This window comes from Sceloporus undulatus, chromosome 5, assembly GCF_019175285.1.
Source record: "Sceloporus undulatus isolate JIND9_A2432 ecotype Alabama chromosome 5, SceUnd_v1.1, whole genome shotgun sequence".
Lineage (NCBI taxonomy): Eukaryota > Metazoa > Chordata > Lepidosauria > Squamata > Phrynosomatidae > Sceloporus > Sceloporus undulatus.
Genome location: NC_056526.1, coordinates 161,182,844 through 161,209,739, shown reverse-complemented (window position 1 = coordinate 161,209,739; position 26,896 = coordinate 161,182,844). Strand labels below are relative to the sequence as shown.

The 26,896-nt window shown below is 38.5% G+C and overlaps 1 protein-coding gene across 5 annotated transcripts in view; it reads left to right on the top strand.

Annotated features, from left to right (window-relative positions):
- The window catches only part of LOC121931930 (bifunctional heparan sulfate N-deacetylase/N-sulfotransferase 3), a 76,025-nt gene extending 58,687 nt beyond the window's left edge, over positions 1-17,338 (top strand). For 2 of the 5 annotated variants that reach the window (XM_042470089.1, XM_042470090.1), the window contains exons 7-14: positions 2,833-3,015; positions 3,707-3,803; positions 4,812-4,935; positions 7,702-7,876; positions 8,927-9,097; positions 10,316-10,425; positions 15,053-15,155; positions 15,972-17,338. In XM_042470089.1, the coding sequence (XP_042326023.1) occupies positions 2,833-3,015; positions 3,707-3,803; positions 4,812-4,935; positions 7,702-7,876; positions 8,927-9,097; positions 10,316-10,425; positions 15,053-15,155; positions 15,972-16,091 (1,083 nt within the window). In that variant the 3' untranslated portion in view covers positions 16,092-17,338. Of the gene's footprint in view, positions 1-2,832; positions 3,016-3,706; positions 3,804-4,811; positions 4,936-7,701; positions 7,877-8,926; positions 9,098-10,315; positions 10,426-12,270; positions 14,067-15,052; positions 15,156-15,955 lie in introns of those variants that run through there. The other 3 variants (XM_042470092.1, XM_042470091.1, XM_042470093.1) reach the window with 3 other exon arrangements.
- The last annotated feature ends 9,558 nt before the right edge of the window (positions 17,339-26,896 follow it).

The following is a 26,896-nucleotide window of genomic DNA, read 5'->3' as shown; positions in this document are numbered from 1 at the left end:
TCCCTTTGCCCTAATTGTCTCAGATGAGTTCCACAATTCACTCATGGAAAAGACTGAGACAGTTGCTGGTAAAGGTGATTAGCTCCAGCTTTTTCTCCAACTATGGACATTTGGGGTCCAAGTAGGTACGTTCCATATAAAGCTGTGTAAAGTGTAGCCCTCCAGATGTTGTTGCTCAAATCAGCCTTTCCATCATGCAGCACAGCCAATGGTGAGAAATTCTGGAAACTAGACCAAAGAAGAAAGGAGCCAGAATCTGAGCATCTCTTCTAATTAGCATGGACCACACTTTAGCCACTTCTGATATAACCCAACATTTGATCCATACCCTCCTCTGTGCCAAATCTGTGCTTTTGTGCCTCTCCTCTGTGTCAGAGCTAAAGTAGGGAGTGGAGTAGTATTAAGATTGTCTTTTGCTTGCCTGCTGCTCTAACACTCAAGTCAAGAGAGAAAGCATGCCTTCATTGGCCCTACAGCTCTGAGCTTGTTTTTGCATTATATGTAATCCTGTTCCTCCTCCTCAGCTCCATGCTTTGTGCCAAAGAAAAAAGGGAGCCACAATCTGAGTATCTCTCCTAATTAGCATGGTTCTGTTAGACTACATGTAGAGTTAGAAGGGAAAAAGTTAAACAAATGGCCATGCAGCTTAATTAAATAACAGTTCTGAGGAATAGTAGGCTTCCCATTAAACAAACAGCCTTGAAATTTTTAGGGAATCTACTATCAACAGCAATTAACACACACATCATTCATTAACCTTGATTACTTAAGGCCAAGCTAAACAATACAGGAAATGTGTAGTTGCATTTCTTTAAATAGCAGCATTTGTGAAATAGGGGGAATATTAATGGGACCATATCATGTAACAACAGCAACAATTTTTCATGCCACAGTGCTAATCCTGATCTCCCCAATGCTACTGTGACTGTCATTTAACAGCAAGAAACACGTGTCATATGTGATAACATAGTTTACATATCACTCTATTTCATCCTTTGTTGTGATTGGAACTTCCTATGAGTAGAAATTCCTTCTCAAATTCAATAAAGTGGTCCCATTCACATTAATATATTGCACTTTGATTTTATAAGTATTCTTTTTTAATTAGTATATATTACTAGTTTCAATTTGTCAATTCTCCCAAAAATAACATCAAATAGTTTGTCAACAACGCAATTCAATTTTTCCCTGCTACTTATGATCAACTAGCTTTTCACTTCACTTATTCATGTATCAGTCTGTCTAAAGTATGATTACTTCATACTTTTTGAACTTGTATTTTGCATATTTATAGTGTTGTAACTTGGACTGTTTTAGATTTGTAAGCCGCCTTAAGTCCCTGTACTGGGAGGAAGGTGGGGTATAAATAAACAAATGAAGAAGAAGAAGAAGAAGAAGAAGTTTCTAATTCATTCACCACCAGCCCAGTGCTGCATTGAAGACTTTTGCTTGTTTCTTAACTAACATCATGGCCTATTATACCAATACCCAATGTCCTTCTCCAGAGTATATTGCTAAATTACAGAATAACAGCATCCTTAGTCAGAGCATTAGTTGTGCTCCCCACCAGTACCTCAAACCTATGACTTTCCTATGGGTTAAGCATTAGATTTTGTCTTCCTGAAGAGTACAATATTACGAAGTATTCATTTACATTATATTATCATAGAATCTTGTTTTGGTGTACCTCATCCTTTGACAGACTTCCAATTATATGGAAAATCTTCCATTTATATGGAGATGCAGCCTGTGCTTAGCTATGACTGAACAATGGCATTTAAGAGAAAGGTGTTCCTGTCTTTTTAGATGGCACAGCCAAAAGAAAAGGGGACAAAAAGCAAAGGGGAGATGGTGGGTATCCAATAGAGGTATGCCTGCACTTGTGAATAGGACATTGTTAGCTAAAGCTGTCATTAAACCCAGGTGGTATGGCCCACAAAGCACCAACAGCAGGCATCAGGTGTCTGAGCGCCTTCAAGTCACCTGTCATCTTATGGCAATCCCATGAATTTCATAGGGTTATCATAGGCACAAAATACTCAGAGGTGGTTTTGCCAGTTCCTTCCTCCGAAATATAGCCTACAGCACCTGGTTTTCATTGGTGCGCTCCCATCCAAGTACTAACCAGGGCTGACCATGCCAAGATCAGATGTAATCTGGTTCCTTTAGGGTATTTAGGCTCAAACATTGGTTACTAGTCCCTTATTCATTTGTCTTCCAACAGCAGTGGCAGACAGATGTAGGGACTATACTCAGGTATGAAGTCACAGAGGCAAATGAAGTTAACAGTGTACTCCAGCACATAAGTCTGTGTTCGCTTTGTATTGTTTAGACTATAAAGCTTTTCTGTCATGGAAAAGACTCTAAGGATTCTTAATTTACTGTCTGAATTTCAGCTCAATTTGTAATGTCCATCACTGTTCTTTATTAAGAGGGTTTTTTCTAATTGTTGTATCTCTGCATCCCCTGCTATATCCTGGTTCTCCTTATGCTCCCCACTTGTACTTTGATAATTCTTATGGAGGCGTATGTCATCATGTGTGTTACATGATGTGATGTGTCCAGTGTAACATATGAACGCTGTGATCAGCCATGGTTGACACAGGTTTAGAGAAGACAGTGTAAGATTTCTCCAGGACAGGGAACATGTACAGAAGTTAGAGGCCATAGCATATATGTAGACAAACAATGATCGCGGCTAAGCATGTAATATTGCAACTAGAATTTAAAATAATTGAAATAGGATGCACTGTATTCCATACCTTTGTCAATTTTAATTGCCTTCACTGCCATCTAGTGACACAATAAGAAAAAATGTCTTTTGTTTTTAAGATCAGTATCTTTATGACACACCTGTCTAACTATGGGAATGATCGACTGGGTTTGTACACCTTTGTCAATCTGGCCAATTTTGTTCAGAGTTGGACTAACTTGAAGCTGCAGACCCTTCCTCCAGTTCAGCTAGCTCTCAAGTACTTTGAGCTCTTCCCTGAGCAGAAGGACCCTCTTTGGCAGGTAAAGACACAAAATGAAGCACTTCTTTTTTACTTGCTGGAGATGATTTATTTGAACTGTCAGTCACTTTGTCAGTCTGTGTCGCAGTATGTATTGCTGTCAGGCATACAATTACATCCCAGATTCTTGCTTGTTTGTTTTTGGGTTCTTTTTACTTTAAATGTCCAATTATTAATCTAATCACACTGTACATGTAAATCAGATGTACAACAGATAGAGAAAACATATGTAGGTCTAAATCTGGTTGTTATACCCAACTAGAGTAGATCCATTAATTCAGGAGAACTTATATTAGTGATGATTTACCGTGTTCTCACAGATTCAGCGAGTCTACTGTAGCTGGGACTAACAACCATATTTAGACCTTAATTTATGATGAGTAGCCAAATTGCAGCACTCTATATGATCTTGGACTGCACTTCCCAGTATTCTTCACCATTAGCTCTGTTGGTCGGTTGGAATTGCAATCCAACAACCTCTGGAGCACTGCAGTTTCCTCATTTGGATTATTATAAAAATGACACAGTTCCTAATACCAATGTTTACTCTACATTTAGCATTCAAAAATATCTGGGAAGACTTTTATTTTTCATTAAAATTCTCTTCTTTTCAGTGTTCATACATAAGCAAGCAAATGTAGACCAATACAAAGTAAGCAAAATTATGTTGGACTTGTTTCCCCTTCACTTAGAACCCTTGTGATGACAAGAGGCACAGAGATATATGGTCTAAAGAAAAAACTTGTGATCGTTTACCAAAATTCCTGGTGATTGGACCTCAGAAAACTGGTGAGCACTTCTGCTACTATTGTTGTTGTATCTTTTCCCTAGTCTCAGAATCATTTCATAAAAATTAGTTTGGTAGGAGAAAAGATTAGTTGGCAGTGATAGTGGACTAAAGCTTAGCTACACTGCAACCCAACACAACATAAGACTGCACTTGTTGTTTCATAATTATGTGTCCATGTTCTAAGTTAGAGGAAGAAAATGTGTGGATTTCCAGATGATGTTGAATTAGCATTTCCCATCATTCCTCGGCATTAGCTATGCTAACCAGGGCCGTCGGGAGTTGTAGTCTAGAGGAACATGTGATTCTTACTTCATGAACATATGAAACAGAAAAACCTATCCCATATTTTGTCACCATTATGTTCTTCCCCAGTAGATGTCTTTCTCCACCAGTCTCAATACACTGTCTTATTAGCAGATAGGTTTGCAGTTCTTTAAACAATGGATCTTGTACAGTACATAGGATTGAGATCACAGATGTTTTCAAAAGAGCTATTGCAGATTGGCTGCAGTTTTGTTTGTTTTTTAAACAGCATATCATTGATCAAATCTTATTAGAGATAAGCTTTGTTTTCTTTTTTGGTGTATCAAAGGAAGCTTTATATACATTTTATGTATCTTTAAGTTACAGTTGGCCTTCTGTATCCACAGATTCTTTATCCATATTATTCAACCATCCACAGCTTGAAAATATTCAAAAATATATACATTCCCAAAAGCAAGCCTTGATTTTGCCATTTGATATAACGGAGACCATTTTACTTCCATCATACCTAATGGGACATGAAAATCCATTGATTTTGTTATCCAGGGGGTGGGTGGGTGGTCCTGGAACCAAACCCCAGTGGATAGCAAGGGCCTAGTATATTTTGTGTCATAAGTATAGACAATGTTCACTAAATATTATGAGGAAAAGAGCTGTTTCATTTTACATGAAATCAGGATCCAGTTGGCAGAATGTATGAGTCTTGTCTGAGTTGTTCATTTTTGTTTTCATTCTCTTTGCAGGCACAACAGCTTTGTATTTGTTCCTGATTATGCATCCTTCCATCATTAGTAACTCCCCCAGCCCCAAAACCTTTGAGGAGGTACAGTTCTTTAATAGAAATAACTACCACAGGGGGATTGATTGGTAAGATGGGTTACTAGTATAAATCTAACATTTCTATACTGTGCACAATACAAAAATGGCATTACCATATCTAATGTGAGTTTGTATGTGCAGAATAAAATGGACTTGGTCTTCAAAAAATTAAATGTGTGCAAATCTCCTCAGCTATGAATGAAATACCTGTCTATGATTTCTCCTCTTATTAGTCCTTTATTTAACTGTATATCTCATCCAATGAAACACTTGTAATTGTATGAACTCAAAGAACATTGATTAAAATTTCAGTCCAAGATATTCAGTTGTGTATTAAACAGCATTGTCTAAGATTTTAAAAGGTTGAGCCTAGCTAAATAAGAATATATCACCACTAGAGATAGATCTCTCCTTTTTTTACCCCCTGGGGCCAAATGATATAAAAAGCCATGGCTGTACACTCTGGAGTTTATCAAATGGGAGGAATTTCTCTTACATTCGAATGAAAAGAAAGTGGGGCCAAAATGCATTCACTTAAAGTTGCTAGTTTTGCGCAATTACGTGAATACGCATTGCATTCGAACTGGCTTCCCATTGCCCGAAAATAGCATGCCATTGCCCAAATTTGTTTGTGGCAGTCTATCATGCAATAACGTGAAACCACATGATTGCGTTCGGACTGACTTCCCATTGCCCGAATTTGTGTGTAGTGGGTTATCACGCAATAACGTTAAACCCCATGATTGTGTTCAGATTGTCATTGGATTATACTTCCAATTCCCCTTGTCTGATAAACTCCTCTGACATCATTAGGTTCCTGGCCAAAGGATCATCTGGATTTTCTCTGCCTGATGCCTTACACAGGGACTTAGTTGTATTCCTACTTGCATAGAAAAGAAGGAAAGGAGGTAAAGAGCTCTGGGTCAGCTTTTACAATTGCCAATTGAGTCCAGAAGTTAGGGCTCAGGTGGTGCCTGCAAACACTAAAAACATGCAAGGCTTTGATTATCTTCATTTTTTTCCCAACACAGGGGAGCAGAGGGAAAGCAAAGCCAGTCACACATTCAAATGGCACTTGCAGGAGCCTCCTGATCTCACACCTCAGTAGGAGTTTCTCTGGTTTGGGGTGTGTTGTGTAGAGTAATCACCAGAGTTATCTGCAGCCATTATGTGCTGTATGTTTTTGCAGTTGGGAGGGTAGAGTGGACTATTACCTCAAAACAATGATAAGAAATGGAGAAGAAGAAGGATGAGCATCTGAAACCTCACACAACTAGAAAAGTTCCTAGAGGTTGGGTGGGGAAAAGAGGTAAAACAACTGCAAACCAATTGCTTTGAACTTGCCTCTGTAGCTGTCCATTTATGGCTGCAGGGGACAACATATATGCCACCCTACCCCATACTCCCTGGACCACACTTTTTATGCTCCCCAAAGGAAAATCATTTCTCCAGGAAGATTCTGGGAGGAGCAATTCATTTTTTAAATAGGTGCGCGTGCACGCACATGCACGCGCGCACACATACACTATTTAACATGTTTTTCAAAAATGTCAAAACTTAAAGTGGACATTCTCCCCACTTCAAAAATTGTTTGCAATCCATGCAGTCACCAGTTAAAAGTGGCAAGTGGATTAACTTCCCTTGCAACATTTGCTGTAACAGATAGTCAGTCCACAGCAACTTTTGCCTAGAGAGGTTACTGTATTTAGATTTGATGAATAAAGTACCCCCGCTGCAATGAATTTTGGTACAAGTAAGGATGACCAAACAAGCTTCCCTTTCCTAAGAATTACAATATTCTTCACCCACCCACTCCAGTTGCCACAACCACAATGCTATTAAAGGTTAAGAAGAATTAAGCCTTTATTCCAATGCTGCAGTCCTACTGATCAGGGCACACACACCCTGTCACTTTGGGTTTTCACTCCAAATTTCACAAGATCATATCTTCTTCTCGGATCATCTCAGGGAAAGAAACCATTTATCCACCCCTCATTCAACATACCTAACTGGCCCTTGGCCAGACCATACTATGCCCATTTCCCTTACAACTATCATAGCCCACCTCACACTAGTACCCCCTCCAATCTGTTTCCCTTTGTATGGGGAAGCTCACACTGGGATCATTGGCCTGAGAGAAAGCTGTGCATGGCACGCTCCATAATAATATAACACTGGTATTAGCCCAAACAAAGCATTACAAAATATTCCAAGTCTTTGAAGTCACCAACCCCTTCATGCAAGATAAGAGGTAAATCTGTATCATTTCTTGAAGGAGCTCATAAAAGTGTAATTATTTTTGGCAGCTCCAAGGTGAGTTCTAGGCATGTCATTTAAAAAGCCTTTAATTTAGCACTGTTTGTGAATCAGTATATCTATCATTCTGGAGCCAGATAAAAACTGTGGTTGTATCAGGAGAACAAGCAGCTGTATACTGCTGACTCTAACTAGGTTTGTGAGGTGTCGTTTTTCAAGTTTTTTTCCTTGTCACAGAACTTTGAACCTAATAAATCTGTTATTTCTTTGACAAAAATCAAGTTTAAACTGACCCAAGGCAGATTGTATCGACAAAATCTCATGTTCCATATTTTCCATAAGAATCTCATTTTAGATATAGTCTTGTTCTTGTAATTTTCTCTCCATCTAATTAGCAAAAATATGATTTAGCTGACAAAGTGCAAAGGTTAGATTGACAATATCTGTGCTTGGTATATTTTATATATAAGAGACCAAATAAGTAATTAGTTCTGCTAGAAAATTATGTATAATTTTTAAGACTTCTAAACTGTTCTAAGAAGGATATTCTTTTTGTAGGTACATGGAATTTTTTCCTACACCATCTAATGTCACAACGGACTTTCTCTTTGAGAAGAGTGCCAACTATTTCCATTCTGAAGAAGCCCCTAAAAGAGCAGCTTCTTTGATTCCAAAAGCAAAGGTCATCACCATTCTCATTGACCCATCAGATCGAGCATACTCCTGGTACCAGGTGGGAAATTTACAAATTAATGTAGGCTCTCTATTAATATATAACAAATTATTGCAAGTTGTTTAAAATTTAAATATCTTTAAATTCTTTATTGTTTCTGAACATGGCCCGGTTTGTTGGAGACACTCTGTGGGTCTCATCCAACCCACAGAGGAGGTTCCCCTCTCTGAAATAAAGTGGTATTTCAACAAAGCAGCTCAACCAATTGGTTGGGCCTATGCTCAATTAAAAAATGTTTTAGCATTTATTTCTACATAGGTTTATATAGTTCTTCCTACTTTTTTTTTCACCAAAGATTCTTAACTAGCATTCATAGAGTTCATTCATACTACATAATTATAACACTAAATTCTACTTTAATTGTCATGGAAACATCCCTCTGCATTCTGTAATTTGGTGAAGCATTGGAGCTTCCTGGATGCGTATTCTGAATAATACTCCATCCTGAACTCCAAATTCAGGCACTGAACTACGACAGTTAAAGTGGAATTTTAGCATTATAACTTACAAGTGTAAATAAGGAGTCTGGGGTGGTTCATAAATAGGGAGTGAAAACAATGTCTTTTTCATTGATTTCCATCCTATTCCTTGAAATTTTTCCTTTCTATATGAATGTTAAGGGGAGGGAAAGCCTTTAGGTGTAATTTTATTGTAATTTTTTCTGGGGAGTGTCCATAGATTTCACCAGATTCCTAAAGGGGTTGTGACTCCAAAAAGGTTAAGAATGACAGCCTTTTTGTACATAGCTTCTTAGCCATTTACTCAAAGCAAGCAATATGGCATTTTTAATTTAATTTATCACATACTTTGTAAAAAAAAATGTAGACTTAATTAGTCTAGTCTCCATAAATTCAGGGACTATTATTTTCATGTCCTGAAGAGGGACAGTGGCTGTATACAAGCAAGAACTTCAAAAATAAAGGAGGCATTTCTATGCACTGAACATCTCCTCACAGATTAGCTATCAAGGCAAAGGAGAATCCTGTGAATACTGCAGTCTGGCCACTCTTCTTTACAATGACTTGTCTTTCTACAATATTACCTTTTCAGCATCAGCGATCACACAAAGATGCTACTGCTCTAAAGTTTACCTTCTATCAGGTTATCACTGCTGGGCACCATGCTTCACCTGACCTTAAGGCTCTACAAAAGAAATGCCTGATACCTGGGTGGTATGCCACCCACATAGAAAGATGGCTCACTTACTTTCCTCCTTACCAGGTAAACCACTACATATCTTTAAAACTATCCCATATCTCTTTGAATATTGACTTGTTTCAGTGACCAAGGAGTGAAACCAAAAGGAGGACAAAGCGGCCTGAAGTTGCCTTTTCCAAAAGTGATCCGAGTCCCCACCAACTGCACCGCCGGCTCCTAAGGGGCTGTAGTGTGCATGTCATGATCACATGGTGCATACACTTTTTTTTTAGTGTTTTTCCATGTGTACCATCACAGGAGCAAACTGCTGGCGACTGCCATTCCATTGGATGGCCATCCTTATGAACCTGCACACAGTCGCATGTGCAGTGCTCCACTGGGACAGGACATTTGAGCAGAGGTGTGCCCATGTAGATGCTGCCTTACCCCCCTTCACCCCATGCCCCCTCTTTGACTGTCTTATTTGTATATGTTGTGTATACATATATTCCATGACACAACATGCTGTAATTTTTCTTCTCTCATTTTAAAATATATATACTTTCTGACTTTTTATGCTCCAGGGGACCCTACAAGCCCCAAGCAGGCCCTGAACAATGAACTTTCATACAAAAGGACATAAGCCCTCTTCACCACTGTTGTGATGTAATTTCTAGTTAAAATAATCTCTGATTCACAGAGTACCACAGCTCACTGTCTGTCAGCCAGTGGACACCTGAAAAGGCTTGGTCTCACAGCTATCAGTTGTCAAATCTGCAGCCCAGATGGTTATATCCCAGAGATTCCTGCTCAACCATGATGGTCCTTAAGCAATTAAAGTATGGCACGTATTCAAAGAACTGAGTTTCCTGCTTTGTTTGTGACATTAACTGTCACCAGACTGATTGATATTTTGGAAAAGATGTGCACATGTATGTTGCACAGTTTGCCCTTTCATCAAAATTCCTTTTGCGTGCATTTTCAGTGTGAATTATGTTTGGTTTTCTACTGATAGATCTTAATTTTCTAGATCCTTCAGCTTCATTTTTCAGCCATTACTGGTGTTCCAAGCAGCTTCCAAGTTAATATCATTTCAGATTTAATTAGTGAGCCATTTATCTCTCTCCTAGATCATTAAAGGTGGTGATAAATATGAATGGACTTATTACTGATCCTTGGGGCACCACTATTCCTTTTAAAGACTAAGCTTCATATATGGGGGGGGGGGGGGCGAGTTTGACAGATAATGAATTTTAAATGCAGTTTTCATGGTTTCCTTTTTTTTCCCTTCTTTTTTTCCAGTTACTAATTATTGATGGACAGCAGCTAAGAAATGACCCAGCAATTGTAATGGATGAAGTGCAAAAGTTTCTTGGAGTTACTCCACATTATAATTACTCAGAAGCCCTAACGTGAGTAAATTCCATGATTTATTTATACGGTACACATAGTAAAGAAATACTTGTGAGAATGAACCAATTCACACGATCAGATGACAAAATATGTTCTGAATGAGTATTTTCCCTATTCATGCAGTAATTTCTCCTCTACTTTCTTATGAGCTGTTATTAACCCAGGAATTCTTTAGTTAGCTGTAATTTTCAATTTTATCTAAACCAGAAAACAATGGTTACCAGCTCTGGAATAAGCCAGGACCTTAAACCAAATTCATAATATGGTTATGTTTGTGGCTTATCTTGGAGCTAACAATCATAGATTTCCAATTTGCTGTAGATCAAATGGGAAATTATGGCGGGTTACAGACTGCCGAAAAGCGGCGGCCTGCACCCGCCTGTTTCCCCACCGGATCGGGGCCTCAGCAGCCAGAGCGGCAGCCACTGAGGCCCCAATCCGCCACTTTCCAGGCCGCGGGGAACCAGCAAAACGCCGCTTTCCTGCCGCCTGGAAAGGGATGTCCTTCGGGCTCCAAGCCCCAAGGACACCCCACAACGGCAGGGAGGAGGAGAAAGGGGCCGCTTGGCCCCTTTCTCCTCTGCGTCGCTGGCTCAGCTGTCTGAAGGCTGCGCCCAGCAACGCAAAGCCAGGAAGGAGCTCCGAAATGGAGCTCCTTCCGGAGTTGCGGAAAGGGTGCCCTAGGCGTCCTGGTGCGGCCCCAATATGTCACAACCGTGCCACCTCGTTTGGAAGTGGTGCGGTCATGACGTAGTGATGGCGGCGGCTGTGTGGAATGGCCGCCGCCATTTTCTACGCGCGGGGTGCATACTAGGGTTAGGGGCGTCCGGAAAGGACGCCCCTTTCTAACCCTAGTACACGCTCATCGCATACTTTAAGGCCCGTTTGTAACGGGCCCCTGTTTAGTTTGACATGTCCTTGTTTAATTCATTAGGTCATGCAAAGGGAAGATAAATATGAAGGTAAAAGTTTGTTTATGGGCCTCTGTTCAGGCATTATGGATTTGTGTATTGTAAGCTTATGAAAAAATGTGAATTGCCTGGAGTCTCCATGAATAGAAGAAACACTTCAGAAATTTCCTCTGAACATGGGAAAGACTAACACAAGGTGGACATAAACATCATCCTCAATACTTGTCTGTTTATAAGACTGACATCCCACATCCTTTATCAGGACTGTGATAATCTGAACCAGATCACTGTTTCAAATTTTAAAAATTAATTGCATGTTTTGTTTGAAGAGGTTCCTCCTTTTAATTCCCATAGAAAAATCTTCACTTATATATGAACTGTTGACAGGATTTCCTATTCTGGATGTTAACAAGTTACACTTTATCTAATTTACAATAAGTCTGTCAGCTGGGAAGAAAATCATTTCTATAAATCATGTTTTAAACACGTCTGTGGTGAACTACTCTATAATCAGCAGACTCTAGACAGACAAAGGCTGTCTCCAGTAGATTGGTTCTGCCTTTTGAATTGGTGAAAAGAGTGGAATGCCTTTCCACCTGTTTAATTCGCAGCAAAAGATTCACCATCTAGAAGGAGGAAGGAGAGAAGCCACTTTTCTTTTACTTGCTAGAAAGACACAACAATGCCCATGTCAGGGATACAGCAAATGCTGTGTATATAATAAACAGTCATGTACACAAACCTTTTAGGTTTAAACATTTATTCACTTGCCCTTAAAATGAGATTGATAACCTTAGTCTGTTCCTTTGTATGAGAGCCCATTGTCTGTTTTTGTAAGAAGCTCTCAGAAAAGAATGCTGTCCGTTCCCAGACAGTTCTCTATTTAATTCCTCTCAGTCAATTGTGCTGTTTTTTTCTTTTTCTTTTTTGTAGACTATGTGGCAAAACTGACTTTATCTTCCATGAGATAAAGTCAAGTGCTTTGTAAAGACATAATGGATCAAATTTACCCCTAGAGTAATTCTATTGAGCTTTCAGCTGCTTTTACACCATAGCCCTTGACCTGGATGCTGTGAATTATTCCTATCTGCATCTAATTCCAGGTCTATGCTTCTTTTTCTCTATCTACTTTGAATTGTGAAGAAAGATTTGTTAAAAGATGTGCATTTTAAGTAACTTGTTCTTTCAAATGCCTTGGTATAAATCCAGTAAAATTGCACTGGGAATTATTTTAGCTTTGGATGCCCTATTTGTTGGTTTGTACTGTTGGTTTGTACTATTTGTACTTCAGTTACAAAAGCTGATAAAGATCTAGCTTTGCTTTAAGCAGAGATGGAAAACCTGTGACCCTCTAGATGATATTAAACTCCCATCAGCCTCAGATAGTATTTCCAGTGATCAGGGATAAAGGGAATTGTAGCTCTGCAGCATCTGGAGGGTCCTCCACACCCTACTTAAATGGTGGGAGCCAAATGGTTGAGACAAATGGACCACAAACGAAGTCCAAATTGTGAGATGTGACACTCCAGTATGCACTATTCTCAGGACCAGCTTGCCACTCAGCTATTAAATAGAGACTAATAAGAAGCGCAGCATGGAACTACAAAGTAGTAGTACAGGACTGACTGTGATATAGCCAGGAAAAACATCTCCTGCTGCTTTTTAGAAGTGCCAGAAATGCCCACTGATATATCAATATCTTAAATCAAATCTGTCTATTAATTTCAATTGACTTTTCATAAATCACTGTTGGAAAGATGAGTCAATTCCGAATTCTTTTAGACAGAGTTCTTTTAGGCAGTTTTTTGACAGATCTTTTAATAAAAATTCCTTTTAATTCTTAAAATTAAAACAAAAACAGGCTCAAAGAACCTTATGCTGCAGCTTTTCCCTGCCTTATGATAAGACAAATATCTATCATCCCACACAGAAACTGAACCAGGATACAAACAGTTGTGTTGGCTATCAGAAGGACCATATTCTCCACTCTCACAGACACATTTGGTGGGGTTATGAGAGAGGTTCTTCTTGATGGCTGCTCCCAAACTGTGGAACCCCCTGCCAAAGAGGCTAGGTTAGTCCCCTTCCTGCTATCCTTCCACTGGCAAGCAAATACCTTTTTATTTCGGTAGACTTGTGGAAACTGACTGGCTTTTGAGAAAGGGGTTTTCAATAGATTGATGATCTATACCTGCCTTTTTAAAAGGTGTTTTAAAAATTGTTTTTATATAACATTGTGTTTTTACCCCAATTTTAAAACATTATAAAAGCATTATAACATTTTGTTTAGTCTGTATTTCTACCTGCTTTTATGTGGTATGAACCCCTTTGAGTCCCAGTCTTAGAAGAAAGCTGTGCCAAACAAATAATAAGTAAATTAATGAGACAGAAGTTACCACAAGGTACAGAACTTGGTGTCTCTTCTGTTGTATCAACGCCTGTGAAAGAATTACCCTGCAATGGCTCCCACATCAATGTAATATAAAAAAAGGAATCAGTCTTCTGTAGAAGGCAAAAACAATGCAATTGTATAAATTATATTCATGTTACTTCCAACAAATACCAGATGCTGAGAGCTATATTTCAGAGGAAGGAACTGGCAAAACTACCTCTAAATATTCCTTTCATAAGAAAACCCTATTAAATACATGGAATAGCTACAAGTTAACAGGCAACTTGAAGGTATATGCGCACACACATAAAGATGGTTCACACATTTGTGTTTTCTTGAGGTACTTATGAGGGTCTCTATGTGATTAATATCAGTCTGTTTAAAAGCTGTGATATCTCAACGACAGGTTTCTTGGACCTCACAACTGGTAACATAGTTACATTTCTGTGTGCCAAACCTCACGATACCAGGACTTTGAAAATGGTGTTGCATGATCACTCTGCAATTCCAATGATTTGTGGAAATTCACAGGGGAAGTGTATTCACTAAGTCTGACTTAGGTACCAGAGATTGCCCATGAAGGGATGGATGTAAAAGCACATCCTTTTTTTCTGGCTGGAAAAATCAGTTTGACAAAAGACATGCTTTCACAACTGTCTCCCGCAGGAAGAGAACTGAAGTGCTATGACATCGTGTGGTTCTCCAGCTCCATTTACACTTGGTTTTCTTGTGCAATAAGGCTGTCAGACAATCACTTCCTTCACACATCCCTTCAAGTTTCCCTGGCCCCAAGGAGAGAGCTCACTTCATTGTTGTCCACTCACTGTTATCAGTCTTGCTTTTAGTTAACAGAACAGAACATTTATTGTCTGGCTTTCGCCTCCTTTGTTCTTGGTGATGTTGGCTGCTTTTTCCTATTCTTTCCTCTTCTCAGCGGCAGACAAGAGTAGCTGGTACCAAGAGAACAAAGACAGCAAGCAGCCAGGCAATGACTTTCTTGTTCCTCCTACCAAGTAAAAACTAGGCTGCTATTTAAAATGGTGAGTGGACTGCAGCAGCTGTCTTCTCTTTGTGGGAGTATGGAACAAGGGAAAACTCGAAGGCGATGTTTCAGTAACAGACAATTGTAGTGGCTGGCTGAACCTGCGACCTCTCTTCACAGTGATTCCATTACAGGTTGCTAAACCTGTAAACTAGCTCGGCAGTGTAGCAGACAAGGCAGCAATGAGATAAAGCTTGATTTTACATTTTTCAGATTCCTAAACTGAAGCATTCTTAGAATGATATAATGATCATTGTGTCTAAAGATACTATATGTTTCAGCTTTGATTCACACAAAGGGTTCTGGTGTCAACTCCTGGAAGAAGGAAAGACAAAATGCCTTGGAAAGAGCAAAGGCAGAAAATATCCTCCAATGGATTCTGAGGTAAACCCTTATTCTTACCACACTATGGAAAAAATCCAACAAAAGATAAAATCCTTTGAAGTCCAACTGATTTCATGGTTAAATAAATTAGAGCTTAGATTTAACTTTCCTCTTGAAATGAATGGAACTTAGAAATGAATGTAATTTAATTACCAATTATGTCATTTGTTTCATAATTATCCATATGGACTGTGATTAAAATGTATTAGCTTTTTATGTTGTACTAAGCCCCTCTGGAAACATACAAAAATATTATACTGTGCAATGCGATTATAATACATTTCTTTAGTACTTGGAAAGGTTCAGAATTTTATAGATGAATCTATTCTAAACTTGATTCTTTTTGCATCTGCTGTAACAGAGGAGAAAGGTTCTGATTTCAGACTCACTCTCCCTGATTTCCTCCATTCAAATACTTTTCTCAAGTGCCCCGAATACCTTTAACGCAATAATTTTTCTTAAGGACTAGAATTCAACTTAGTAGAATTCAAAGACTGGGGGCTTTATCACATGGGGGAAATAGGGCAAAATTGGGATTTAAAGAGCCAATTATCCTGTGCAAAGGTGCAGTTCCAGCTAAAGAGAAAATAAAACTTGTAGCCAGAATGTATGAGTGTGTGCAGTTCCCCATCCTCCTCCCTGTATATGATATTCCTAGAAGGCTAAGAATGTTTCTTGTAGTTATTCCTCTGCTAATATTTATTTCCAAATGTGATTTTAATAAAATATATTGGATATTGTTCAGATCCACATAAAACTAATAGGAAGATACCATAGTATTTCATCAAATAATATGTCAGCTTTTGTATCCATCAGTGCAGGGTTTTCCTGTCAAGCTACTACAGAGATCATAATGTGGAACTGTCAAAGCTTCTACACAAATTAGGACAACCCCTGCCATCATGGCTGAGACAGGAGCTACAAAAAGTGAGATAGCACTGGCAGAAAAAAAAAGTGTCAGATGAGAGCTCTCCTTCACTTCAAACATAATCAGACCTAAAGTCTCCAGGATCTGGCAGAAGGCTGTTGGGAAATATCTCACTTCAAAAGAAACCAAAAGAATGAGGTTCGTGACATAGATTGGCAAGCTGTCTATGAGAAAGTGTGCAAGTGTTCTGGTGGATATGGATTTCAGAACAATTTGTGGGTTTATAAAGATTCTAACAGGGTACTATATACTAGGAGGGCCATCAGTGCCAGACACATTAAAATAGGATCTTCATGACTATCCTGGAATGTTCATGTAGTTACTACTCATTTCAGTGGAGCTGACGCAAGAGAATTTCAAGTGGATTGTGCCTACCAAATGTTGTGCATACATGTGGAAATGAATAACAACTGGTTTTGGCTTCAAAAACAAGGCTATACAGCTGTCCAAAAATGTACTAAATATTTACAAATTTATATATTACCGGTGTATTCATATCACTTTAAGAATATGATGTCTCATGTCAATTTTGTAACCCACTGTCTGCCTGCTTTGTTTTCAAATTGTTTGATTACAATGATGTGTCTTATATTTTTTTAAAAATGAGAAAATATGTAGCACAAAATACCAAATGTGTCCCCCATTTCCAAGTTGATTTCTAAATCTGGAACTGATTTTGTAAAGGTTTCACAGTTTGGAAAGTAAATGTTTTTAGGAATGCACAATTGATAAGAAACAGTACCATCAACTAAATAAGCAGGATAGTATCTACAGGAAGAAATTGCATCATATACATGATTTCTGTGGCTCAGTCTTTTCACTTCAATCTGTAGAGTGGGGAATTGCTGCAACACTGTGGAACCTGTCTTTTCCCAAACAGAAGACTGTTGGAAGAGAAAGGTGCATGAACTGATTCTCTGTCGATCCTGCAGGTACTATGCATGTAGCTCTGTGCCAATACCATAAATCCAACCAAGAATATGAAATAACAAAAATTCTCCCAGCTACATTTTCTTACACATTTCATTTACCCTTTGTAGTATTTGGGTCTTTGGTCACTGTAGGAAGGCATTAACATCACTTACAAAACCTTGACCGTTTCATTTGCGTAGAACTTGTGTAAGTTATGCAAATGAACCAAACATGTATTTTGTGAAGTAAAACAGTTTAAAAGGAGTAGAATTCAAACCTGTACAAGTGACTGGGACTGTGAAAGCATAATGCCAGTGCAATACCTATGATTTTAATATATATATATATATATATATATATATATATATATATATATATATATATTTGACTTTCTTTTGTCACTATCTGGGATAAGTTTTTAAAAATTCTGATTTTTTCCCAATTGTCTGGAACTGGAAAATATACCACTGACATCAGATTTCATAATCCTTCATTAGTGGAGGGAAAGGGTGATGATTTGTCACCTTAACAACAGTCTATGTAATTTACTCCATTACATCTTTCCATGCTTTTGGTTGGTTTTTTGTTGGGGGATTTTCAGTGCAGTCTTAAATGTTTAAAAGTACATGGAGTGAGATCTCAACTTTATATTGATTAGACTGCTCACACTTTAGAAAGCACTAGTTTTATTTTTTAAAAAGCCTTTGTAGCTATTACTTCCATTTCCTACATTTTTCATTATCTAAAACTATTTATTACATTCCTGAAAATTAGCAATTTATTCAGTACAGACACAGAAGAACTCATATTGCATCTCTGCTGTTCCAATGTTAGAAATAAATGTAAAATTGCTATTGAGTATTCAGGCAGGTATCTTAATATCTTTATTTCATTCAGTGCATTCTTAGCCACAGAGTGGTCAATTTGCTCCTTATCCTGCTATATACAGCTATAGCTGTCTCTGAAGCATTGGTCTTCAAAGTTAGGACTAAACCTAGCTATAGCCCAACATATACATTGAAATGAATGGTACTTTTTACAATTAAATTTCATTCATTTCAGTGGGTCTAGAATAGGTTGGACTAACACTAGATTAGCCTTTAGTTACTAGAGAGCCAGGCATTCTGAAAAGAAGAAATCAGGAATGGCAATCAAACAACTTTGGTAAGACAGTTTGTTCGCCACAACCAATTTCCCCCACAAAGTACAGAGGCAGAAGACAGAAGAGTATGACATTGGGCTTTGAGTTCATATGCAGTAGTATTGAGACCTAATAGATCTGCTGAGTGCCTGCATATACTGCGGGTACCCTGCCCTCTTAAATTATCTGTTGTTGCTGTTGAATGCCTTCAAATCATTTCTGACTCATGGAGACCCTAAGGGGAACCTGTCATGGGGCTTTCTAGGCTGAGAGCATGTGACTGGCTCAAAGTCACTTAGTGGATTTCATGCTGAGCTGGGAATTGAACCCTGGTCTCCATCTATACCACTGCAGATATAGCAGACACCACAACATGGGGAATACTCTCTGGGAATTATTTACACTGCAATCTTGTACTCACTTGACTGGGACTCGGTGTACTTAATGAGACTTCTAAATAGGTGTTAACAGGATTGCACTGCAAAAGCATTCAAAAATTCAGTGACATTTAATACCTCTCATTTCTTTAAACGGCAGCTCGAATAAAGCACCACCTGTAGATATTTAGTTTAACCAATTTCTTGTGAAAAAGATGTTGAAAGTTGCCTATCTGAAACAGCTGTGTAAGTAGGAAAGGAGTCTGGTTATTTGCAGGTAGTATTAATGGGAGAGGAACATAAGAAAAACAAACCAATAATGTGTGTCAGTCAAACAATCCAAAAAAAACACTGTGGTTCTGCTGCATTTTGTGCCCAGTCCTATACATAAGGAATAAAAGTGGAACTAATCTTCAAAATATATTGTACAAATTATACTTTATTATTGCTGAAAAATGTGAAACTTCCTCAGGAAGAGTAAAATAGATATTTCTGTGTTTATAGATGTAATATTCTTCTCATTCATATTGAATGAAAATTGCTGGAAATGTTTTTTCTCAGTTTTTTAAAAATAAAATATAAAACTAGACATTATTCTGATAGTGGCATGATTTCTGCTGTGCAACAATAAACTCTGATAAGAAAATAGCTTCAACACTTGGTAGTGATTTTATTCTAATTTGCAAATTTGTCTACTGTTTCTTCAACATTTATGGAACCTTGAGACCAAGCAAGAAAGAGAGCTGACTGTGTGAGGTTTTTATTTTTATTTTTAAAATGTTGCCATCTGTTTCCAGGTAGATAACATTATTCCGTGACGTTGCTTATTTTTATTGCCTTGATACTTATTTTTTATCTTCAGTACCAGATGTTTTTTTCAAGTGTGCTACAGTTCCACATTCATGCTAAAGGTTGGGTGTCTCTTATATGGAATTCCAAAATCCAAAATATTCCAAATCCAAAATTGTTCATATTGGTGGCAAAGATAATCACATCTTTGCTTTTTACTACACAAAATTTGTTTCATGCACAAAATTATTTAAAATATTATGTATAAAATCACCTTCAATCTATGTATAATTAATTTCATGTTAAAAACATGGGTCCCATCTCTATGTAAGTCTATGTATATGCAAATATTCTAAAATCCAAAAAAATCCAAAATATTTCTGATCTCAAACATTTTTGGTAAGGGATACTAATCCTATATTAAAATAAAGATAATCAACAGAGAAACCTGCAACAATTACATTAATTTGTCACATGCCAGATGGTTTAAATAAAATTCAGCAGTTGCACTATTAAAACTGAGTGGTCAAAGCCTGGTGCTATCTGAATAGAAATGGTTTAGACAGTAGCACATGTGGAGAGCACCATAGTTTTTGTAGGATGAATGCTTGCATGCAGAGGCTTCTTACTCTAGTCTAGATAAAGGATATCAGAAATGAACTAGGAATTGAAAACAGATAGATATGGGACTGCTGCTGAAAACATCTCAACACCTGGTAAAATGAATCACTAAAATGGTGAAAGGTCTGGAAACCTTGCCCTATGAGGAACGACTCAGGGAGCTGGGGATGTTTAGCCTGGAGAAGAGAAGGTTAAGAGGTGATATGATAGCCCTATTTAAATACTTGAAGGGATGTCATATTGAGGAGGGAGCAAACTTGTTTTCTGCTGCTCCAGAGACTAGGACCCGAAGCAATGGATGCAAGCTGCAGGAAAGGAGATTCCACCTCAACATTAGGAGGAATTTCCTGACAGTAAGGGCTGTTCGACAGTGGAACACACTTCCTCGGAGTGTAGTGGAGTCTCCCTCCTTGGAGGTCTTCAAACAGAGGCTGGATGGCCATCTGTCGACGATGCTTTGATCTGGATTTCCTGCATAGCAGGGGGTTGGACTGGATGGCCCTAGTGGTCTCTTCCAACTCTATGATTCTATGATTCTATGAAGCACATACTGTATCATGATGTCAGTGCATCATTATTGCACTTACTCGATGACAGGCTGACGTCAAAGTATGGAGACCCTATGAATGAGAAATCTCAAAGGACACCAATCTGCCTTGTTCAATTCTTGCAAATTCAGGGTTCTAGCTTTTTTGAATCAATCCAGCTGCAGGGTGGTCCTTCTCTTTTCCTATCACCTTCCACTTTACTGACCATTATTGTCTTTCCCAGTGAGTCACATCATCTCATGATATATTCAAAGTTTGACAACCTCAGTGTCTAGCTGGCGTCTAGTGAAAGTTCAGGCCTGATCTGCTCTAAGATCCATTTGTTTTTTTTAGCAGGCCATGGTATTTGTAAAACTGTCCTCCAGTACCATATTTCAAATGTGTTGGTTTTCTTCCTGTAAGATTTATTTCACAATCATACAAAGAAATCAGAAATAGTACCAGCTGTTCCACACTGCAGAAATAAAGCAATTTGACACAATTTGTTATTTGGTGAGATATTCAGCCTAATCTGTCAGAGGCATCTGATGCCTCACCAGACTACAAACCTCAGAATTCTGTAGGATAGCATTCTTAGCTTTCTAAGATTATGGATTCCACTTGAGAGATCCTCTGTTTGTGTCACTGCCCACTACTGCTGCTGCTAGTAGTGGTTGGGCGCATTTAAACTGGCTCCACATTTGAAACACCCTACCCACAGTAACACTACTTAGCAGCATAGCACTCTGGAGAGGTATTGAAAATGGAGTAACAGTTGGATCCAGAGTTAATCATAACTTGTAGCAAACACATTGGCATCAAAGAGACTTAATTTAGTCTGGATTGATTTCAGTTGATGTAGTCAAGTTTGGACCTTTCTCTGTAGCAATCCCATAATTATGGAATGCCCTACCCTAATCTCTGTGCATGGTTCTTTCCCAGGCTGATTTTAAATGGGCATAGATGACCAGGTTATCCCATGATGTTTGTAACTGTATTGTTCATTTGTTCCTTTAAAAAAATACCATTATATTGTTGTGACTATTTTAATTTGTAATTATAGTTGGGTATTTTGCCTCTTGTTTTATTTTATTCTGTAATCCATTTTGTGGAGACTTTTCCAGAAAAGGCAGTATAAATATATTACTGTAATTGTGGTGTTGGTGGTGATGATGATGATGAACAAATATGTTTGTATATATGGAACAACTGCTACCTCTGAATGGTTTAATGAGCAAGTTACTCCAATGTATCAGGACCTAGCATTTTATGTCCCATCTATAATCAATATTCATATGACTAGGAAAGCTGTCAACACTACATCCTGGGACTTGCCATTCTTTGAACTCTTTGTTGTTGTCAAGTCACCTTCAACCTATGGGGAGGCACCCTGTTAATGAGAGACCACCAAGTCATCATACCATCAACAGCCCTGCTCAGATCTTGCAGACTCATGACAGTGGTCTCCTTCACTGAGTCCATCCTTCTGCAATGTAATCTTCCTCTGTTCCTACTGCCTTCCATCCTACAAAATATTGTTGTTTTTTCTAGTGACTTATGTGTTCTCATTATTTGTCACAAGTATGACCATCTCATCTTGGCTTCTAGAAAGAATGCAGCCTTGATTTGCTCTAGGACCCATTGATTTGTCCTTTTAGCAGTCCTCAGTATCCGTAGAACTCCTCTCCAGCACATCTCAAATGAGGTGATTTTCTTCCTCCTATCACCTTTCTTCAATGTCCAGCTTTCACAAATAGAAATAGAAATTGAAAATATTATTGCATGGACAAGCCTCACTTTAGTATTCAATGATATATCTTTACACTTAAGGATCTTGTCTCATTCTTTTATAGCTGTCCTTCCTAGTTTTCTTCTGATTTGTTGACTGCAGTCTCCATTCTAATTAATTACTGAGCCAGGATATAGAAAATCTTGAACTATTTCAGTGTCTTCATCATCTAAAATTATATAAATCACTATTAGTTTCCTTAATGTTCAACCTGCCTTTGCACTTCCTTGACTTTTTCTACTTCTGTGCAAAAAGTGTCTTGGACACATTTAGTTTGGATGAGTTTCAAGTAGTCCTTAATAGCCATTTTTCTACGTCCTCTTCTATTAAGCTACATTTTTATGAACGTTTCTTTAGGAATAAGTCACTGAACTCAATGGTGTTTACTTCTGAGCAGTTACAGGACTGCACTGTTAGTTTTTACTTAGTGCTTCAATCCTTCAAAGCCTTGCTAAAACAGTATTAAATCAAGAGTGAAGATGGCAGAGTAATGGACATACATGAAGTTCCCAATTCAGCTCATTGATTTCCAATCAGAGAATTTGCTGAAGCCAAGTACAGGTGTTCAGCCATCCCTACAGAAGTGGTTCAGAGTTAGTTATTTATTCAAAATACAGTGGAACAAAATGCTTAAAGCAAACAGTGGAAAATAAGAATATCTCACATACTATCAGGCATGGAATTTTTCTCTTCACTGAAGAGTCAATAATTGTCCAATGGAAATAGATGCCCATAGACTCAGTAGTTTAGGCAGAATAAAAATAAACCAAACCATATAGAGGATTATGAATACAACTTGTGTGTATGTCTTTTCGAGCTGCATCTTAATTTAGTGACCCCATGAATTTCATAGAGTTCTTTTAGGCAAGGAAAACTGAAATATAGCCTACAGCTCTGGTATTCCTTGGCAGTCTTGCAGCCAAATACTCACCAGGGCTTATGCTGTTTTGCAGAGGTAGGCAACCTGCGGCCCGGCAAGGCCTTGGGACCGGCCCCAGCCCGGTCCTGCCGCCGATTGCCGCCAGGGCCTTTGAGGGGCAATTGGCTATAGAAGCCTCAGAAACATGCATTTATACTAACTTTTTTTTTAAAAAAAATCCGCAATTTTTTTTGCGTGTCCTCCGTTTTTTTTAAAAAGAGTCTTCCATTTGAAAATTTTGTCCTACATTTGTCCTGCTTTATTTATATATTTAATTTTTTAAAAAAATTATTTATTTATTTTTTGGCTTTGGCCCCCCAGTTGTCTGAGGGACAGCAACCCGACCCCCGACTCAAAAAGGTTGCCTACCCCTGCTGTTTTGCTGCCAGGATCAGACAAGATCTGATATCTCCTAGGAATTCAGGCTCTAACTAAAATAACAATAATTATTATTATTAATAATAATAATAATATATTTATATTATATTAATATATCATTTATGTTATTATTATTATTATTATTTTTATTTGTATTCGTATCCCGCTCTTCAGAAACAAATGCTCTCAGAGCAGTTTACATATTATTAATTTGAGAGTTCCCTGCCCCCAAGTTTACAATCTAAAAAGACATGCCACAACAAGAAAAGGGAATGGCAGTGGGGAAGGGGATCGAGTCCAGCAAACACTGCTGGTTCTTCTTTCCTAGGGCAATGGCAATTGGAGGGAGGGAGGACCTTTCATCTGCCTCTGGGACGAAGCTGTGCCTGCCTCTTCTCTAACTCCGAGATCAGGAGGGAAACGCTGTCCCTTTATTTTTAGGTTTGCATTGTTTTACACATCAGTTACTTAAATCATCATCACACTCATATTTCTAGGCATTTTAAATTACCAGTTGTGGCGAGACACTGGCAGAGTGGAATGATCACAACATGCTGACAGAAAGGTGTGTGCCTGACTGATGAGCAGCTATAAAAGGGGGGAGAAGTCATTGAGAGTGTATGAGTGCATCATGTACTGTTGAAGTGAAGAGGCTTCAGTACACAGCCTTAACAGAGTTCAGACTTCTGTGTAAGGAATGAAGATTTAAAAGGACACAAGAAGTCCAGTGTATTAGGGGCTATACAGACCGCCCCTTTCCTGGACACAGCAACCTCACACTGTGGCCCCGATCCACCTCTGGAAGGTGCAAAAAGGAGCCGCAAAAAGTGGCTCCTTTTTGCACCCTCCAAAGAACACCATAGCCATAGTGGCAGGTTATATGGCACCCTTTTGGTTCTGTGTTATCTGGATGCAGCACCAGAGGTGCATCATGAAGGTTTGCGCCATCTGAAGCGGTGCATGCCATCATGACACCCTGGGGGCAGAGTTAGGGCCTGCATTGTCAGGACGCTGCACCCTGACTCTGCCCACAGGCTGGCCTTTCATGCTAGTCTGGATAGCCCCTTAGTTGATACTTAGGAGCCAGATCAAGGTGGATCATACTTGCCTTGTTCTGTGTGAATGTTAAGAGTGAATTGAATCAGACTTTCATGGGATTCATACTCCTGTTGAAGGCTCAATATTGGTATTTCTGTTTCTGTGGAAACCAAGTCAGTGACGAAACTGGAACGAAGACAGTTTGCATCAAGTGATGTGTTGTACATATTGTAACCGCAAGATTTGAGAACCAACTGTAAAAAGATACTAACAAGTTCTGTCTGGAAATTGAGGCGTGGGACAGACGGGCGCAATAGAGTGCCCTCGTCATGTGCGAGGGGCGACACTTCCAGACACCCCTTGCCCCTCGCATGTGATTAGGGCATCAAAATGGTGGTGCCTTGTACAGATGGGCACTGCCATTTTGATGTGACGGGCGCTTAGCATCTGCACGTTGTAGCGCCATAATGTCGCGAGCGTCATTGACGCACTGCGGCGTCACGGCGCTGCAAAAAACCCCACTTTTTGTGGGTTCTTTTTGCTAAGCGAGGAAGCCATGCGGTTTGTCTGCTGCAGCTTCCTTGCACAGCAAAACAAGGCATGGGCAGACCGTCCTTTTTGGACGGGCTGTACCAGGACAAAGTTTCTATTTCTTCTTGTTTACAGAAGAGTAGCTTGAGCTGATTTATAACTAAAAACATCAAAAGCACTCTACCAAAATATTAAAACACTTAGTAGGTAAGGATACTGAGAGCCCTGAGTCACTTATTAAGTGAGTGGATTAGGAAAGGCCAGTAAAAGGACCCATGGGTTAAAGAGATTATTTCTCAGGCACGATAAGCCTCATCTTATATTTTAAGGAAAGAAAAACCCTGTGGCTCTAGAGGTCACACCAATGGATAAGGCTTAAATGCATTCCAATTTAGCATTATACCCGCATTCCATATGTGGAATATAATACATTTATACATATTTAATATTCATAGCAATTTTATTATTGTTTAGCGTTTCGCCTATATTTTTAACCTAGCTTCTTTTAAAGTCTTGTGTATAAACAATACACTTATATATAAACATTTGAACATGCCTAAACATTTATTTGGAGAGGGATGTTTATATATACTTGTGACAACCATGTCCCAAAGTCAGTTAGATTTTTAAAAACCTATTCTGAACTTTGTGAAAACAAACAAACAAACAAAACAACAATAAACAAACAAACAACCTAAACAAACCCTGAATCAAAATGTACATGCTTCTGGTACATTGTTCCTGCTGTTTGTACTTAAAGGCCTAAACCGTTCTCTGTAACATGAAGAACTAATTTCTGTTCACCTTGCTGCATCCAAAATGGAAAAAAGCAAAACACTGAAGGTTAGCTGATACAGGAAAAGAGATTCCACCTCAACATTAGAAAGAACTTCCTGACAGTAAGGGCTGTTCAACAGTGGAACACACTCCCTCGGAGTGTAGTGGAGTCTCCTTCCTTGGAGGTCTTTAAGCAGAGGTTAGATGGCCATCTGTCGGGGATGCTTTGATTTGGATTTCCTGCATGGCAGGGGGTTGGACTGGATGGCCCTTGAGTATCTTCCAACTCTATGATTCTATGATTCTATGATCCTATTCAATGTCACTGAGAAAATAGCTTATGGGACCATAGCCAATTGAAAAATTGAAATACAATTTGAAATTTTTAAGTGAGAACAATAACTATGACAGCTTTGTGAATGTATCCTTCTGTTTTGTTTCTTTATTGAGCTCAGTAAGAGTAATTGAAATGTCAGAGCAGCACATTTTAGCTGAAAAAGTCATGGGTCATCTTTTACAGGAATTACCTTCCTTTCAGATTTCATTCAGCTCTGTTTGTCAGTGCACAAAATGGTAGTTCCTTCAATGGTTTAAAATTTAAAAATTATTCATGTGAAGATTTGGTTGTTTTTGTTATTTGCTGGGTTTTTAATTTTTTTTCTTAAAGTAAAATAAGAAAAGTAAACAAATGTGGGTTTTTAAAAATCCCCAATATATTTGTTCAAATCTGTGAAGTAAAAGCACCATCCAGTGGCCAGACTGATTTGTACATTAGCATTTGCTACTATCCCTTTTCTGAGCACTCTGCCTACAATCCTGAACAGCCTTTGCTAATCGCTGTTCTTCCTTTGAATGGTAAAATATCCTGAAATGGAATTAGCATTTGATTAGTACTACAACATACCACAAATTTGTTTAGTACTAGGGTTGACCCTACAATGCTAGGCTAAACCCTAGCATTTGTTTAGTACTACAAGCCTATCGAGATCCATATCTGTCCTTTACTTCTCATCA